At 46.5% G+C, this 19,250-nt stretch overlaps 1 protein-coding gene and 2 long non-coding RNA genes across 14 annotated transcripts; all 3 read right to left on the bottom strand.

Moving 5' to 3' along the window:
* Positions 1 to 833: 833 nt before the first annotated feature.
* LOC123148537 (uncharacterized) lies at positions 834 to 11,994 on the bottom strand. 12 transcript variants are annotated; one of them, XR_006473989.1, is made up of 4 exons: positions 11,108 to 11,994; positions 7,303 to 10,862; positions 7,097 to 7,219; positions 834 to 1,899 (listed from the first exon to the last, which is right to left on the bottom strand). It is a non-coding gene; the product is annotated as an uncharacterized lncRNA (long non-coding RNA). The 12 variants fall into 12 exon arrangements; XR_006473991.1 differs by lacking the exon at positions 834 to 1,899 and adding an exon at positions 5,766 to 6,169; XR_006473982.1 differs by having other exon boundaries at positions 7,097 to 10,862.
* A 362-nt stretch (positions 11,995 to 12,356) lies between these two features.
* On the bottom strand, positions 12,357 to 13,641 carry LOC123148539 (uncharacterized). The gene is made up of 3 exons (XR_006473993.1): positions 13,486 to 13,641; positions 12,810 to 12,960; positions 12,357 to 12,706 (listed from the first exon to the last, which is right to left on the bottom strand). It is a non-coding gene; the product is annotated as an uncharacterized lncRNA (long non-coding RNA).
* Positions 13,642 to 13,848: 207 nt separating this feature from the next.
* On the bottom strand, positions 13,849 to 14,932 carry LOC123148536 (uncharacterized). The gene is made up of 2 exons (XM_044567974.1): positions 14,178 to 14,932; positions 13,849 to 14,072 (listed from the first exon to the last, which is right to left on the bottom strand). Exons 1-2 carry the CDS (start codon positions 14,497 to 14,499, stop codon positions 14,029 to 14,031), a joined length of 366 nt encoding a protein of 121 aa, XP_044423909.1. The 5' UTR covers positions 14,500 to 14,932; the 3' UTR covers positions 13,849 to 14,028.
* Between the last annotated feature and the right edge of the window lie 4,318 nt (positions 14,933 to 19,250).

Genomic DNA, 19,250 nt, shown 5'->3' with positions numbered 1-19,250 from the left:
CTTGTGCGTTGCAAAAGTAGAATTAGAACCGTGTTGCCGTACAAAAAAGAATTAGAACCGTCTTTAAAAAAATTAGAACTATCTTGAATCACCCGTGCTTCGCTGCGAAGTAAATAAATGTTAGTTGTCTGCTAGAGTCTCACCGTTTGCATTGCTACATTATTGAGCCGTGGTCTCTTTGGCCAATGATCACAGATATACTATATAATAATGTAATACTTATAATAATGTTCGAACTAAGGGCTGAAGGAATAGATGGTACCATCTAGGTAGTGATAGGCCTGGGTTCCCGACAGCCTCGAGTGATTCAACGTGGCGGAACGACAAGGCAGGTAGAGACCACCTAGGAGAGAAGTGGGCCTGGGCCCTGGTCGATGTCCAAGGTTATTTCTTAATAACACGCTCAACAAGATTTGAGTATTTGATCTGAGACTGTCACTGGCATATACACACTAATCACCCCGTGGGATTATGGTGTATGGGCCCCTCAGCGTCGTCAGTTCCTCCCGAAAGCTCTGCCTGATGTCACAGTACAGACTGCGGGCTGATTGTTGGGGTGAGCGGCATGCCTGCTGTGTATATAGAGGTGGGCTTGGTCCCCGACCAGTCGCGCCACGTGCAGGAGTGCTTAGAGTGATTGGCTCATGACCCCTTCACGCTTAGGATAGACTGACGGGTGACCTCTCTAGAGAGCCTAGGTAAGACTTCTGCGAGTCAATTATCCAAGGCCGCACATTGCCCAGAAAAGTGTGCCCGACCAAAGGTAATCGAGCGTATCGAAAAATGTGATGCACCCTTACAAGGAAGTTAAACTATTCGAATAGCTGTGCCCACGGTAACATATCGACTTGGAGTTGTATCCTGAACTCTTACAACTAAAACCGAATACTTGAAACACACCCTGATAACCCCAGAGAGCGCTTTCCAACAGGGTGACGAGGAGAGGATCACTATGAAGGTGATTGCTATATGTATGTACAAGATGATACCATATACACTCCTCGCTTCCACTGCTGAAAGATGTACTCTTCGATGGGATGAGCTTCTTCCCCTTATTCTGGTACTTCTGCAGTTTAGTCCACACATATTACTCCACCCCTTTGATACCAATGCATATCAAGTATAGATTTGATGTAAGTCCTGCGAGTACTTTGGATGAGTACTTGCCGTTGCTTTGCTACTCTTTTCATTCGATCCGGTTGTTGCAACAACTGGTAGCACCATGGATGTAGGTTACCTTAATCATGCGTACTACATGGAGACTGATGAGCAGGAATAGTCTGGAGGTCCAAGGCAGGAGGCCTTGCTTTCGATCTAGTGTTGTTGTTTTGCTTAGTCTTCTTAAGACAAACTTGTCTAACTATGTCTGTACCCGTTGCTTTGTTTTCTTAAGGCAAACTCTTACTCGTTGCAACGGTTTCCTTGCTTTGTTTTCTGAAATTTTTCCTAGAGGCACATCATCCTGCCTTGGTTCCTGGTAGTAGGCAACCACTTACCCGTCCTCACAGCCTTCCACCAAGATCCTTCTATCGTTCTCATACGTGACATCAAAGCCTTCCTTCTTCTTCTCATTGATCCATATTCCCACATCCTCCAGCTTGAACATTTGCAAGTCAAAATCCCCATTTTATATTCCACACCACAACAGTCATCAGGAACAAATAGCTGGAGAACATGATATGTTTTTCTAGGCTGTCTTCAATATCGTTTTAGACTAAAGCAACTGAAGAGAATTCAGTATTACTGACGGGAAAATGGGCACCCTTTTACAAATCTTAGAAGGTCGCATACCCTTAGCTCCCCTTTTTTGTGTTTCCTGTAACCTTGTTTTGTTATATCCTCAGATACAATGTACACTGGTCAATCTTCCCATGAGGGATAACTCTCTTCAGGCCATTCCTACATAAAGGAAAGGAGTAACAAATTAGTTCATTAAGAACATGTAGCAGCAGAAGCATCTGCTACATGATAAATGATACTAATACACATGTCAGTCCAGAACAGAGGTAGTAATAAGTTTCCATCCATTGTTTACTACCGTCATGGTTTTAGTTTAAATTTGAAACCATGACACTTATCTATACCAATATAAAAAGATCCAAAGGGGCAGATCCAACTGATCTCGACCATCGAACTAAGTTAATCCAACGACCTAGACTGCTCCAATGGCGAGTGTTAAACGTGTTTAACGTGCAATTAATATTATAACAAATATTGCACTAATCACAGAATTAACACACAAATAGCATACCTAATATCCACGTGGAATTAATATATTGCCTAAATATTAACGTGTGTTGCACGTGCGCATTCACTAGTTTTGGAAGGGAGGTAAATCACGCAAACAAAGAGTTCCCCTGTGCTAAAAACATGTTTGCATAATTGTGCAATAGGAAAAAGATAGTTTAACACGTTACCTCTGAAGTTACATACCACTTGCTACTAGTAGAATGCCCGTGCGTTGCCACGGGCATTTAAAATAATTTGTTGAAGTTAAAACATGATGCATGTTAAAATTCGTATGTATAAAAATAAAGAGTAATAATCGGATAATAATTGAAATCCCTGTTACTTGTACCATGGTAGAAACGGTAATGTGCAAAGAATCTTAGATGAGTCTATGTCATCAATCAGTGCCTATCTTAGTCGACATTATCGAATCATCATTCGTATCCATGAGATCAAAATCCATTACTTTTATCTCCGTTCCACAAATGTGAAACATATAAATTATAAACGAGGCCTGGCAGCGACAAAGCTTGGGTTCTCCTGTTGCATCGTCTACGCCGGCACCGCCGCTGGTCGTGAAGGCGGAAAAGGAGGAAGTCGCGCAAGTGGCCACCCTTGAGGAAGCCAGCCGACGCCAGATCGAGGAGTCTGAATGCTTGGAGGAGTCATACTGGCCTCACATGCCGCAGGCGATGGCCGATAGCGTCGCCGATGTTGGGGCCAATGCACCGCCGGCGCCTCCCGTGCCAGGCATGGAGGCCACCGCCTCCACCCCCTCCTCAGGCGGAGGGCCAAACGTACATATGGGCTCCGTCTAGTGTGCCCGTGTATGTGGCTGCTCCACCTGTTTGGCTGGGCATGCCAGAGGAGGTGCTGCGCCAACACCTCCTGGAATGGGAGTCCCGGGCAATGGAGGTGGAGCGGGCGGAGCACGAGCGCATAATGCAGCTGGAGGCCAGTTAGAGCTTGACACGGAGGCCGAGCGCCGCGAGCTCGAGGAGGAGGCGGCCCAGAGGGTGGCGACGACACAAACACGGCTCAGACGTCCCAGCAGGTGGACGCTCTAGATGAGTACCAGGAAGCCTTTCTGTGGGCGTAAGCGCCGGAGTACGTCGACCTCACCAACGAGGATGACGATCTGCCATCCGTTGTCTTTTTTTTTCTATTTTAAGTTATTATTAATGTAAGTGGACTTTGGGGACATATAAATTATTAAGTTTATCTATTGTACATTTTATTTTGGTTTTTAACATTTTTTTGGTCGCAAATTTGGAGATGCTCCGACCACGTTGGATGCAGAAACCACATTCAAGCTATTGACCGATCTGTTTTCGTGACTCAAATGGACAAAATCCAGACAAAGCAGACCTTTGTTTGTAGTCGTGAGGTGGAGTTGGCCTAAGTCTCGGCAGTTTTGGCCTTGAATCGTTGTTGTCCCTTGGATATGGAATGAACGTTGGATGTATAGGCGCATGTTACACAAGGCAAGTCAACTGAGCTACTGCTCTCGTTGGATGTCCACCGCAGGGACAATCTCCACCGCAGCTACTGCTCTCGTTTTCTCCCCTCACAGCCGCTCCTCTCTCCCTCAGGCTCTTAGCCACTCCTCTCCATGGCGCCTCCCCTTCCCTCGACGTCGTCCGGCCCCTCCTCTTCCCGCCACGGCGTTGACCGACCCCTCCTCTCCCCACCTCGAGCGAGCCCACGCGCCCGCCGGTATAGCATCCTGTGTAGCCAGATCCGGCCGGTCGGTGCAGAAGGGTTCGCCGCTCTCCGTTCGTGCCGGATACCCAGCTGGCCCGTCCGGATGTGGGCGGGACGACATCGGGCACAGCTTTGCGGCGCGGCGAGGAAGAGAAACGCCGCCCTCGTCGTTGGCTCCGGTCTTCTACCCAGCTGAGCACCGGAGCATAGTCGCGCTGCCGCGCGGTCGATCTGCATGACGAGGCCATTCCAGGCCGATTCCGGTGCGAAGGTGTGCATACCGTTGCGCGGAGGGCGACCACACCAGCGACACGACCTTCTGCTCACCGTATCGCTGCACAGCATGCCTATGGTAGAATCAAAGGTAATCTAACTTTCAACCAAGGCTGTACATTTGACCCATATCAACACAACCATTAGTATTCATTCTTTAGTAATTTTGGCACTTCTAAAGTGACGATCATAGATATTGAAATCAGTGAAGATCTTGTTATGCTGTCAGTTGATGACCGGTGTGGTATGGAGCTAGATGAGACTGACTTGGCTGTCTGGCTTAAGTTGGAGGCTGCAACGGAAGAGTTCATTCAGAAAAAAATACAGGCTTTAAAGATGTTTGTGAGTTTCTAGTTCCAAGATATCAAGAGGAAGACAAGTCTTCTAGAATTGTCAAATCCCTGTCATTTTCAAGATTGAGTTCATCAAATTCAGGTTTGTTTTGAGAAGTTTTCTAGAATTGTCAAACCCCTGTCATTTGCAAGTACTCAAGTGAAAAGAGAATCTCAAGGGAGTGGACCTGCTATTGTTAAATCTAGTGATGTGATTAAAGATGACACTGCTGCTGAACCTAGTGACACCGAAATAGCTGATGTGTCTAACGGTAATTAGTCTTTGAATTTTGACAGTGCAGACTACTTCTTTTCATACCTATGCAGCTTTATCTCGCCTCATAATTTGAGTTTATTTGTTTTACTGATGCTATTTGTAAAATTGTAATTGCGCTTACGGATAATGCCCCTTGATTTTGCTTTCTGCCGAGACTAACTCTGTCTACAACCTCTTGCATGTATTTTTCCCCGATGTTTATCTAAACTGGTTTTTGTCCCTTTATTTATAAATAACCAAACAAGTTTCTTCTACTTATAAAGAGTGCTGGAGCTCATGGCCTTGCCTAAGAAAAACCATCTATAATTGCTAAGTTTAGAATAATAGGTGAGCAACTTTGTCTCGGGTATACAATGCAAACTTCCAGACCATAAGCTAGATACACAATGATTTTTTCTTACTATTGCCATGTTTTCTCATTTATCAAGCTCCAGCACAAATATCCGATAGTATTTGGGCTGCAGTTAGTGTACTAATTAGTTGGATATTTGAGTAGTATTGTCAACAGCAATAACTTTTACATGTTTGCATTGCTTCCAAGAGTAACAGCAGGTGCTTAGGACACCTTTAGGAGATCTACTCATCTCTAATCATGCTACTCAAGGATAGGAACCGTAGGCTTCTCTATATATTTTTTCAGTGTCCTTTATTGGTGGTTCTATGATGTAGTCCAGATGAAACCAATTGCATGCATTGAGAAATAGAGTAATTAAACAGAACTTGACGTGGTTTTCCACTTAGCTGAAGAATAAAATAAACCACATATCTTGGAAGTAGATTGATATAGGACAACTTATTCAGGGACTCGAGCTTGTATAGTAGTACACGGGGCAGTATTACTGATAAATGTAGTAGAAATGATTTCCTCTAATAGCAATTTTACCAAGGCCGCCAGTATTTTCACTGCATTTCAGAAATACAAACTAACAAATTTTGCAATGGTACCAAAAATAATTATTTCATGAGCTGCTTCCTACTTTAGCCAATATGAAAACATAAGCGACAGGTTTTTTTTTGAGAGTACGCAAAATGCGCACCTTAGCTTTATAGAAGGCAGGGGTTTGAGTACAAGAAAATGACAATCCGTTGCGCACAACTCTGTCACAACACTCAACACCGGCTAGTCCGAAGACAGCACCACACACACACAACAACAACAACAACAACAACAAAAGCCTATCCTAAACTGAGCAGCAAGGCCGCGTCTCAACCAATGCTGCCGCCTCCAAGAAGAACATCTTCATCTTGACTTTCCTCGTTGACGCACCATCCTAAAGGAGGTGGATGGCGGAATTTGGTCCGTCCCGAGAAAGGCATCGTCTTGGACACGCTAGCCATGGTGTGCATAGCGCCCCTGCAGAACAATCTTGGATAGTAGCGAGCGTCGGAGGAAAGCAACTTAGGACCACCAAGCCGTGTCTCCAAACACGATACTCTCAACAGAGGGACGACGTCAAGGACGCCGCTATCACGCCGGTCCAACTCCAAACCTAGGCTTTCACCTGGAGACATCGACCCGACCAAACCGGAATGAAGCGAGTACGGTGTCGACACACCTCAGCGACGCCTCCAAGGAGGGGAACAACACCCACGGACGCCGTCATCACCGGCTCCGACCGAAGACGGGCAAAGACTTTCGTCTGTGTCGCACACCATCCTCCTCGCCCATCGGAATGGGACCACCGTCCACGTTGTTCACACCGCCGCCGCTGCTCCCCCCTCCGAGCTCCAGATCCTCCGCCAGCCAGCACGCTGCTCCACCACGACCCTCCTCTCGCCGCCCGCCGCCACTCAGCACTGTCTCCGCACGCCACCCGATGAAGCATCCTCTGCGCGAAGCCATCGCCATCGGGCGCGCTCTCCTCCCCGCCGCCTTTGGCGGCCAGGAGGCCGCCACCACAGCCAAGGCTAGCGATGTCAACGGCAGCGGCCGGGTGGATCTGGGGTAAGGTTTGCTAGCTAGGGTTTCATCCCCCCGGGGTCGCCCGCACGTGCGACCCGGGAGGGGTAGCAACATGATGGGAAAGAGGAAACTGCCACAGGGACCTGTTTATCATTTTGTTTGTTTTGCCAAGGTCTTCTCTGTAAAGGGAGACATCTATATTTGTTTCTGAATGATATGCTTTAATCACATGCCTTCTTCTCTTCTTTAGGAAAATCAGAGGTCCATCAGTTTATGTATATAGTGGGTGATATTTTTGGTAACTTAACTTGAGCAACCTAATTTTGAAACATAATTTGAGAGACATAAATACAAACGATGTTAAGATCAAGGGCTTACCTGTGAGTTCAGAACCAGCAATCAGTTGATTGTTAACAGTCAATATGTATGATTATCTTTCTAAATGTTTTTCTTTTCCTTCCTTGTGAAGGTATGCGACGATGGGCATTCTGAGCTAATCCCCTGCTTGGATAGGAATTTGATTATCAGACAAGGTTGAAGATGGATTTAAAACTGATGGAGCATCATGAGCATCATTGCCCTACTTATGAGAGACGCTTTAATTGCCTGATTCCACCGCCACAAGGCTATAGGGTCAGCAGACTGTCCTTTCTTTCATTTTTTTCGCCATCTCCTCACCTTAATTTGATTATGTCTCTGAGCTACAAAGTTGCTGGAGTTGGGTCCTACACACACCATATGAACATATATCTTCAAGCTGAACCACTTAATTTAGTGATTATACATTATGTGGTCAAGATGTCTTCTGCATGTAGATTTAGATTTGATCTGGCCACAAGAAAATGATTAGAATTTTGTGCATACGACATCAACTGAGCAGTTAAAATATGTGGACACTTTACAATCAAGTGAACATTGGCATGTGAAACAACTTCTGCTCCTTCGCTTCAATGGTTATATAATTGCCTAAGTACACGAGGTAGTGCTGATGGTATGGCACAAATTAAAATATACTCCCTCTGTAAACAACTTTAAGACGTTTAGTGATCTAAAATGTCTTAGAAAACCTCTTATATTAGTTTACAGAGGTAGTACTAATTATACGCATTAAACCCTACCTGGAGAGTAGTTGAAGCAGGAAAAGTATGAATCATCATGTGAGAAGGATGTCTAGCGGGATGTAGTTGGGTTGGCTGGTTCAACAATAATGTTCAAACATATTCTCTACATAATTGTTAAACAATAATGAAGTCTGTGAAATCAATTTAATTTATGTAACAATTACTTTATATGTATTCATTGTTCATCCTAGCACTTAAACATTAAACCACCTTACCAGACATCGTAAGGGAATGATGATTTTCATCTTGGAGCTTGACCGTACCCTCTATTTTCTTCCGATAATCAGCTCGCCTCCGGGCGTTTACCTGCAACCTTTTTTTGTAAGTCAAGATAGCTACTGTTGTCTGGTGCTCGTATGCTGGGATAGACACTGAACATTCACGAGCACGAGCATTAAGCCCTACCGGGCTGTTGTATGTTCAGTTGCCTTGCCTTTTGAATTCCCTATACGTACCTATCAATTGAAGCTCCATGAGACCAAAAAAATTAATATAACAATGGGAGGTGAAGCTGAATCTAACAATAAAGCGATGAAGTCCACTTGAAACAAGAGTACATAGTTTTTTCCTTCACTAATCGCCACAAATTTTTAGCATGTTGCCTCACCTGATTTATAAAGCATTTTCACACCTGACTCCTTGATCATGTCATTCATGAATAAAAAAAATACATAAATAACTCTCCGCTTCAGAACTGTACTTGGCAATTTTCCATTTTTTAAAATCATATGCTATTATGATGAACTACAAAAGGTGAAACAAATGTCTGTCCTTATTTTAAGAACCCTACACTTGATAAATTATAGGAAATATCCAGATAATCATAAATTTAACTGAAGTTCAGGGATGCATAAGCAGCAGTAAGAATCAAGTGTGTTAACTTGAGGATCCTCGTGACAGTAGGTACCCTCGACATAGGTTGTAGGGAAAGTGCATATGTGATGTCCTTCCTGTTAGTTAACTATGCTTAAAGCAAAGTGACATGAATCAGATTACCTGAATTAGTAGCTGGAAGAACTCTGCCATGTACTATACAGCCTAATGTACCAGGTTGACACCTAAGAAATGGATATTTAGTGTCCATAGTTCCCTATCTACAGTAGAAGATAAAACTAAATCAAATCAAAGGTCCCCGTGTGTTGCAACGGGACGAAAAAATAGACACATGGATCATTTGCTAAAGAGAACATCATGCTCTCATCTTCAGACCTGCTACCATGCTTCGCTTTCCTCCAGTGCAGTCTCCCTCTTTTCTCTCAACATCGCATGCTTCGCAACGGAGCAAACACCAGATTCCGAGTGCCCTCGCCGTGCATCGATGACAGGTGCAATTTGGTTGAGCGAGGCTAGTTTCTGCTCGATGACACGGGCTTTGGCGGACACACTAAAGCATTTCGCGCCTATGATTCCGCAGTTGTGAGCGTGGTGATAAGCTAATCAGGAAGAGCCAAGCTCGGAATAATGAGTGCCTCCTCAACTATTAGAAAGCCTTCTCAGTTAAGTGCATAAAATGATATATAGAATGATAGGAGTGTCCATTACTAATAGACGTTAAGAGCATCAATTTCGCAAAGATGATACCCTCAAACTTTCTATAGACTAAAATCTGCAAATATTCCTTCAAGTCAAAGAAACTGTTATATTAAATTTTCTCATGGAGAGCTCACCACATTTTCTTCCATACTTGCTTTGAAAAGGCGTTTAATATGCAATCTGCATTAGACTAAATAATTTTCTATGTTGAGCTTCCAAATCATCTCCTAAATTTAAAGCCTAGACAATCAGTGAGATACTAAATGACTGAACTTCCCTGAACCTTGTACTCATACTACAGTCAAAAAAAATTGCCCACATGATAAATTCTGACATTCGCTGGTGTGGAAAGGATAACAAAAGCTACTGCTACATACCTTGACATACGCTAGCAACAACATCCAAACACAAACAGCGGGCACCTTCAGCGAGCAGAGCATGCAGCGTCTGGTCAGGGGATGTGAAGAAGCTTCACCACCATACAACGTTGTCGATGTACACGAACCAAGCCTCATAGGTTGTTTGCTCTAGGTCCATCTCTTTTGTAAATCTGAAATTGAGTTGAATTGTTGCTCTTGGTCAATGAGGCAAGATCCATGGAGAGAGATTGGATATGTGGGTTAGAACTTGGTCTTGAACATGGTGTCGGGATGCTGTGGACACAGTCAGGGGCGCAGCTGGTAGAAAGTCAAGGAGGAATCATCCGCCGAGTCCTTGTCCTATAGACCAATGATTATTAGTAAAGATTATTTCAACAACTCATTTTCTAGTGTTAGATATATACCGCAGTAAGAAAAAATATGCATAGATTTCGAATAATATCCAATCTAAAAATTTAGTTATTTTGTAAACTATTTATATTTACAGCATGATGGGGTCGAAGTTCACGAGGATGCTCGCCTAAAAGGCAAGCGGTATGGACAAGCGTGGATTTCTCGCCTAGGTATCCTTTAGGAGCTCGGTGGCTGGAGGATCTCCATTAATCAATTGTCTCTAAGCGCAACCGGGTTTGCCTCCCGGTCACGGTCATATGCAGATCGAGATTGATCTCAAAACTCCTCAGTCATCACCATAAGTCGCAACAGAAAGAACATCACCGTACTTGAGGGCGCTGGGTCCTCGGTCTGCTTGGCCATGGGCAATGCCAACGGTTGGCTCCTTCCTGCCACAGCCCTCAGTGCGGTGGAAATAGGGTGATTGTGACAACATTTAATAGGTATTTAAAATAGAGAAGCATTTGAGAGTAGCTAAAAAAAGTAACAATTGCTATCTTAATAGATTTTTATGCTGGTGATATATACCTGAAGTCCTGAACCAACCCATGTTATTGGTTGATGTCAAAAAGAACATGATACTGTTAGTCTGCGTATTTGTTTCATCCCAAAAAGAAAGTTCAGATGCTTGTTTTTGTGATGACTTTGACATCTCCACAATGATGGATTTACCTTTTATGTGGCCAAAGCACTGTCAGAGTATGCATCATCTTATAACTGCACAAAAAGTATTGTGTATATTAGAAGTTTGAATTAGGATTCAATCAAAGAACCTGGTAATAGCTGAACATAAATTAGGATAAAATTGCAATAATAATGGCCATCAATAGTTGCAACAGAAAGAAGAGGCAGATGGACAGCATGCAGGTTTACCAATAACAATGTTCACCAATAATTATTATCACCAACCATAGCTGTTTTCTGTTTGTGGAATGTTTAGGAAATTAGAAGCACAAACTCACCTTCTAACACACATGAGCACACCTGCACATATGGTGCTTCCTTCTGGCCATTTTCTGGGTGGCTTCCTCTCATCCTCGATTCACCAAGAATCATGCAGGATAGCGGCAAAAATCACACTCACAGGCAGCATCGCCACAAGCACACATAAAAGCGGTCAGCGGCACATCACACGCGTGCGCGCACACACACACATGCACCTTCGTCAGCAAGCACAAGCAGACACAAAGAGAGAGAGAGAGAGAGTGGTGTGTGTGTCTCAGAGAGAGATGGGGATAGTACCAAATCCGAAGAGACGTGCAGCCAATCAGCCAAGATTTTATCGACGGCGGCTCACGCCAGCCCGACCAAACCCTGGACGCGGCATGCCCAGCCGCTTGGTCCCCAGCCCGTATTGTCGCGGACGCCTCCTGCACCGGCGGCATCCCCGAGGGGTCCCCAAGCCGATGCGTGATCCGGCGCGGCGGGAGGGCCTGGCCCCGAGGAGCGGCGAGCAGGCGTGTCCATCAGTCTGGAGCCTGGCCAGCGGTGTCGGATCCTGGACATGGTCGGCGGTGGCTCATCAATGGGATCGGCGGCGTCTCCTGAAGAAGATCGACGGCTCCCGTCGAGGTAGCGCATGGATCGGCGGTGGCCTGATGTGCGAGGGCGGCGGCGAAGGGAGATCAGAGACGGGCCGGCAGCAAGGGTCGGCGGCAGGGAGATCGGAGACGGGGCGGCGGCAGGGAGATCAAAGACGGGGCGGCGGCAAGGAGATCGGAGACGGGGAGGTGGCAGGGAGATCGGAGACGGGGCGGCGGTGAACGACTCGCGTGCGAGTGCTTCGAGGGCAAGAGCAATCGCTCGTGCGTGCGAGGGACTGGTTAATTTTCGTAGATTAATTTTCGTAGATTTTTTCACACCGTTTTTTTCAGGATCAACTGGAGGTTTGCACTTGTGGGTGCGCGGGTCCAGTGGGTTAATCGCTGTGATGCGGGAGGTGGGATAGAGGACGAAAAAAAACCTGTCTTTGGTGAGACGAAAATTGACCGGCGGAGAATACCAACTGCTCCATTAAGAGTAGAGATCTCTATGTATTGACAAACCCATACGAGTTCAACACAGAGACACATAAAAATAGAGAATTATGTTATTGATTGGCCAAAGAACAAGCAACAGAACAATGCATCTCATGTCAATTTCCACACCGCCAATGCCGAGTCTCATCCATGGTTTATAAACAATTTTAAATATATAAAGAGCCATCCGAGTTGGCAAGTAACATCCATTAAAAAAATTATGCTTTTCAATGACAATCACCTCCAGCAAAACTATAAAATGAAATTTGTTGCATCATCATTAAACCGTCAGATGTATACGAACGGAATCAATCGCGTGCTTGGAGAGGAGTTTGCTAGGGTTTTGATCCATAAAAGCAACGCGGAGGAAAAAAGGGACACATGTGGGAGTAAGGGTTTCTTCTATACTGCAACCATGTCGGGCTACGGAGATGAGCCCGGCGGCGTACTCAGGAGGCCAGGAGCTCCACACCTTCCTCAATGCCGCCGCTGTCATAGGTTTGAGTCTGTGGTGTCAAATCGCTAGGTCTCCTGCGTCAGTGCCTGAATTGCCATCGTTGAACTGCATGTTCATCCACCTGTCGTTCTTGCATGGCGCAGAAGCAAGTTTGCTGACAATAACTGGGTATTATGGAGCAGCGCATACCTTTTTATTCCCTATAATCATTTTCCTTGCTTGTAGACAATCTGAATCATTTATACAGAAGCTACAAATGTCGGTGCAAGCTAGCCGTCGTCTTCATGAGTCAACCCCAAAATGCATTCCAAAGCTAACAGTTGGGTCGATCGTATCATCCCTGTAATGTCATTACAAGAAATTCAGTGAACTTCAAATAAAAGCACAACGGTAGGACGATTGGATAAAGTGAGTAATGCACATGCAACATCGAAGGTAAATCTCTGGCATCAAAACTTGGGTTTCCTGTGTCATAACAAAATATGGTATTGGCACTTAAATATCCATATAGAAGTTCAGAAGTTGCTTTCAACGCTTATCATAAGAATCCTTTTTACAAGATAACTTGGGGCTTCTTACACCATACCAAACTTAGTTCAACAACAAACAAATTAAGTGTCTAATCATAACGAGCTAGTAGCCCTCTAAATCCCACGAATGAAATAGGTACGACCATGAAAGATTTCTTTCTTTACTTGATCATTTTCAAAAAGCTTGTTCACATAACTGGAAACCATCACGCGGACTATCCCTTGCCTAGAGCATCGACTCTACAAATATTACAAATTTTGTCACTGGGCACTCTTGAATCATAAGGTACAGGCATGGAGCACACAACGCAATAGAGCAGAAGAGAATGATGCACCTGAAACTTTTCCACCACATTAAGGTTCGTGGGATTCTTGTCCGGTGAAACAACTTGGCCTATAGGAACCCAAATATACCAGCACAACTAAATTAGAACCAATAAGGCAATGCACATATAGCCAGAATTTTATATAAGGATCACGCGCCTTGTGAGCATACACCATTCCTCCAGCCACTTGTAATGGCACCATGGAGCGCACAAGCTGGGCAGTTGAGATGCATCCTCCGTTGCCTCCGTCAAATGCGCGGAAGGCCTCGGCAACCTGCAAGTGGTCTACTGAGATAGAGGAGCGACAAGGTCAGAGGAGAAGCTGCGAAGGAGAGGTGACCTCGTCGACGCTGTTACCATCAGTGTACCGATCTCGTCCCGTGCGGGGTAGGAGGCCGAGCGAGCGGGAGCGTGATTATCTCAAGCCTGCTAGTCTTGCCGCCGTCGACGTTAAGCAAGATGTCCAGGGCAAACGTTTGATCAACGCAAGCAACGCTAATCTGCTGATGGTTCAAGGCAGCACCCATTCATCATTTATACATACATAATAGTTCATGCCTGCAGCCTGCACTGTAGGACGTCTGATGGGCGTGCTCCTGTAATTCATTCAGTGAAATTGAAAAGTTGAGTCATGAAAAACCTCGGAAATACAATCTTGGCTGAACGATTTCCAACGGAGAAGAAATCAATGAAAAACTTACCAGCCAAAACAGCAGCCCACGCGTCCGTGCCAGGGCTCGCCATCGTCCTTTGACTATACGAGACCATGGAGGGAGGGGAGGACCGCGGAGCACGCGTCCAGCACGGCACCATGGGGTCGAATAGCACGAGTCCATATCGATGAAGGGCGGGATGCGGGGAACCAAGCATTGGCGAGGCGCGGTCGTGGAGGTCGAGCGGCGGCCGAGGAGTGGTGGATCCCGATATCCCGTCGCACCCATGCACAGTAGTGGAGGCCGGATCCCGTCGTGAGGGAGGATATGGTGTCAACGGCAGATGGATCTGAGTGGAGGCTGCGACCATCGCAGCACCAGTGGAGACCGTGGTTAGGCGGTGTCGTAGGCGGCGATGCGTTCAGAGGAGGATCGGAAGGCTGCGGCCGCCATGGCGTCCGTGGGGAACGGGGGCGGCGTCGTAGGTGAGAGGGTAATAGGGTAGGGTGTGAGCGTGGGAAGGATTATGTTTCATCACACGGTTTTTTCTGGGTTTTTTTCACCTGCTCCACGGGAATAAAAATGGGTGGGGGTGAGGGGAGGGAGTTGCGATCGATGCGAAGGGGAGTAGGGACTAACGAACGAACGAGGTAGGAACTGTGCCATTAGGAAAGTTTGTTGTTAGAAAAGGCGAGGATCGATAAATTAGGAAAGTTAAGATTTAGAATTGATTGCTATGCGCCTGGATTTTATTGTTCGGTAAGTGCTATCAGATCCTGCCTATTTGTAACATATTTAGTTAGGAAAGTTTGAAAAAGTTAGAAAAGTTTTTATTGGGATAGTAAAAAAATCAACATGAGGATATGGCGGTGGGAGTTGGGACAAAAAAATCAGGCGAAAAAAACCAGACGAAAAAAAATCAAACGAAAGTGATGAGACTATTCAACCAATTTGTCCATTAGGAATAGAGATACGGATCTTGATGAGGCTGAGAATCAAAATTGACACGAGCATACGGCAGTACATGGCTGATATTTACTTCATGTAGGGACGAAAGCATCTCATCTACACGAACAAAAGCGTCATTGTCGATTTTCATAACATACTTGGCTGAAAGCACATTTTTCTGCATGAGAAACGTGATGTCAGAAAATGCAGGATACACGCAAAAGTCCCATGGTATCACTGTATTAAATAAAAATCTATCAGCAGGAAAAGTTGAAGATAAATCTCCTGCAAAATTAGATAAATACCTCATATATGAAATGAGCGCGGCTCACGACGCGGGCAGGGTCGAGGCCATGCTGGGGTTCTCACCTCCGAGCCGCCAAGTCGCCCCGCCGCCCGGCGTCCGATGCCGGGAGCTGCTGGTGCACGTGGACCGGATCGAGGACTGGACGCCCCGCACGCCGCAGTCTTCTAGCTCGCGCCAGAGCGGTCTCCCCTCGTCGGGATCGGGGGAGGAGCCCCCTTCCCGGCGGTCTACCCGGGGACGTGGACCAGGCATGTTGAGGACGGGCAGGGTCGCCGCCAGCCCCTTGCGGTGGCCTCCTCCGGCTGCCACGGATTGCAACGCGGTGGCGGCCGCAGGGACCATGATGACCAAGACGGAAACCGCGGGGCCAGGCGCTCCTGGGCGGATACGCTCCTCGGGCGGAGCCACTCAAGCAAGGCACCGACGGCGGCCAAGGACCGCCCCCAACAGAAGCGACAGCGCAGCCGTACCCCCACCAGCCGGCATCGCAGCTCGGGCTGCCACGGGCGTGAGGCTGCGATCCGCGTCACCCCGCCTCTGCCTCTGAGTCGCGCGCCCTCCCCACCCCTCCCCCCTCCTCCGCCCCCGGCGAACAGCAGCCCCGACCCCGTCGCCGACTTCTCCGGCAAAGAGAACCAGCTCCCGCCCCCGCCTCGCGTCGAGCCGGGGCAGGATGAGCTGGAAGAGTAATACGTCTTCAACGTATCTATAATTTTTGATTGTTTCATTCTATATTATATTCGGTTTTGAACATTATTGGACTTTATTATATACTTATATATTATTTTTGGGACTAACCTATTAACCGGATACCCAACCCAGAATTGCTGTTTTTTTGCCTATTTTAGGGTTTCGCAGAAAAAGAATATCAAACGGAATGAAACCTTCGGGAACGTGATTTTTGGAACGAACATGATTCAGAGGACTTGGACCCTACGTCAAGCAATCAACGAGGAGGGCACGAGGTAGGAGGGCGCGCCTACCCCCCTGGCGCGCCCTCCACCCTCGTGGGCCCCCTGTTACTCCACCGACATACTCCTTCCTCCTATATATACCTACGTACCTCCAAACTACCAGATACGGAGCCAAAACCCTAATTCCACCGCTGTAACTTTCTGTATTCACGAGATCCCATCTTGGGGCCTTTTCCGGAGCTCCGCCGGAGGGGGCATCGATCACGGAGGGCTTCTACATCAACACCATAGCCTCTCCGATGAAGTGTGAGTAGTTTACTTCAGACCTACGGGTCCATAGTTATTAGCTAGATGGCTTCTTCTCTCTTTTTGGATCTCAATACAAAGTTCACTCCATCTCTTGTGGAGATCTATTCGATGTAATCTACTTTTGCGGTGTGTTTGTTGAGACCGATGAATTGTGGGTTTATGATCAAGTTTATCTATGAACAATATTTGAATCTTCTCTGAATTCTTTTATGTATGATTGGTTATCTTTGCAAGTCTCTTTGAATTATCAGTTTGGTTTGGCCTACTAGATTGATCTTTCTTGCAATGGGAGAAGTGCTTAGCTTTGGGTTCAATCTTGCGGTGTCCTTTCCCAGTGACAGTAGGGACAACAAGGCACGTATTATATTGTTGCCATCGAGGATAACAAGATGGGGTTTACATCATATTGAATGAGTTTATCCCTCTACATCATGTCATCTTGCTTAAATCGTTACTCTGTTCTTATGAACTTAATACTCTAGATGCATGCTGGATAGCGGTCGATGTGTGGAGTAATAGTAGTAGATGCAGGCAGGAGTCGGTCTACTTGTCTCGGACGTGATGCCTATGTACATGATCATACCTAGATATTCTCATAACTATGCTCAATTCTGTCAATTGCTCAACAATAATTTGTTCACCCACCGTAAATACTTATGCTCTTGAGAGAAGCCACTAGTGAAACCTATGGCCTCCGGGTCTATCTTCCATCATATTAATCTTCCAATACTTAGTTATTTCCTTTGCCATTTATTTTACTTTGCATCTTTATCATAAAAACACCAAAAAAATTATTTTATCATATCTATCAGATCTCACTCTCGTAAGTGACCGTGTAGGGATTGACAACCCCTTATTGCGTTGGTTGTGAGGATTTATTTGTTTGTGTAGGTGCGAGGGACTTGTGCGCGGCCTCCTACTGGATTGATACATTGGTTCTCAAAAACTAAGGGAAATACTTACACTACTTTGCTGCATCACCTTTCCTCTTCAAGGGAAAACCAACGCAAGTGCTCAAGAGGTAGCAAGAAGAATTTCTGGCACCGTTGCCGGGGAGGTTCGTGTTGGGGAATGTAGCAGAAATTCAAAATTTTCTACGCATCACCAAGATCAATCTATGGAGAAGTCTACCAACGAAGGAAGGAGAGTGCATCTACATACCCTTGTAGATCGCTACGCGAAAGCGTTCAAGTGAACGGGGTTGATGGAGTCGTACTCGTCGTGATCCAAATCACCGATGATCCTAGTGCCGAACGGACGGCACCTCCGTGTTCAACACACGTACAACCCAGTGACGTCTCCTACGCCTTGATCCAGCAAGGGGAGAAGGAGAGGTTGGGGAGGACTCCATCCAGCAGCAGCACGACGGCGTGGTGGTGGTGGAGGAGCGTGGTACTCCAGCAGGGCTTCGCCAAGCACCGCAAGAGACGAGGAGAGAGAGGGGTAGGGCTGCGCCAAGAAGAAGAGGAACTCATCTGTTGGCAGCCCCAAGTCCTCAAGTATATATAGGGGAGAGGGAGGGGTGCACCCCACCTAGGGTTCCACCCTAGGGGCGGCGGCCAGCCCCAATCCCATCTAGGGTGGCGGCCAAGTGGAGAGGGAGAGGGAGGCGCACCAGGCATGGGCCTTAAGGCCCATCTGCCCTTAGGGTTTGCCCCTTCTTCCCCTTAGGCGCATGGGCCTTGGTGGGGAGGCGCCCCAGCCCACTTAGGGGCTGGTCCCTTCCCACTATTGGCCCATGTAGGCCTCCGGGGCTGGTGGCCCCAACTGGTGGACTCCCGGACCCCTCCGATGGTCCCGGTACACTACCGGTGATGCCCGGAACACTTCCGATGGCCAAAACCATACTTCCTATATATTAATCTTTACCTCCGGACCATTCCGGAACTCCTCGTGACGTCCGGGATCTCATCCAGGACTCCGAACAACATTCGGTAACCACGTATATTTATTCCCTATAACCCTAGCGTCATCGAACCTTAAGTGTGTAGACCCTACGGGTTCGGGAGTCATGCAGACATGGCCGAGATAACTCTCCGGCCAATAACCAACAGCGGGATCTGGATACCCATGTTGTCTCCCACATGTTCCACGATGATCTCATCGGATGAACCACGATGTCGAGGATTCAATCAATCCCGTATACAATTCCCTTTGTCTAGTGGTACGATACTTGCCCGAGATTCGATCGTCGGTATCCCGATACCTTCTTCAATCTCGTTACTGGCAAGTCTCTTTACTCGTTCCGTAACACATCATCCTGTGATCAACTCCTTGGTCACATTGTGCACATTATGATGATGTCCTACCGAGTGGGCCCAGAGATACCTCTCCGTTTACACGGAGTGACAAATCTCAGTCTCGATTCGTGCCAATCCAACAGACACTTTCGGAGATACCTGTAGTGTACCTTTATAGCCACCCAGTTATGTTGTGACGTTTGGCACACCCAAAGTATTCCTACGGTATTCGGGAGTTGCACAATCTCATGGTCTAAGGAAATGATACTTGACATTAGAAAAGCTTTAGCATACAAACTACACGATCTTTGTGCTAGGCTTAGGATTGGATCTTGTCCATCACATCATTCTCCTAATGATGTGATCCCGTTATCAACGACATCCAATGTCCATGGTCAGGAAA

The sequence above is a fragment of the Triticum aestivum genome, chromosome 7A (genome assembly GCF_018294505.1).
Source record: "Triticum aestivum cultivar Chinese Spring chromosome 7A, IWGSC CS RefSeq v2.1, whole genome shotgun sequence".
In the NCBI taxonomy this organism is placed as follows: Eukaryota; Viridiplantae; Streptophyta; class Magnoliopsida; order Poales; family Poaceae; genus Triticum; species Triticum aestivum.
The sequence above is the reverse complement of the archived record's forward strand: the minus strand, read 5'-3'. Positions and strand labels throughout refer to the sequence as shown.

Bases quoted from the DNA above. Each gene is read 5' to 3' on its own strand.
- LOC123148536 (XM_044567974.1), bottom strand. From the start codon at position 14,499: ATGGTCGCAGCCTCCACTCAGATCCATCTGCCGTTGACACCATATCCT. The intron at 14,073-14,177 runs GTAAGTTTTTCA...AATGAATTACAG, and splicing joins GTGGGCTGCTGTTTTGGCTG to GAGCACGCCCATCAGACGTC.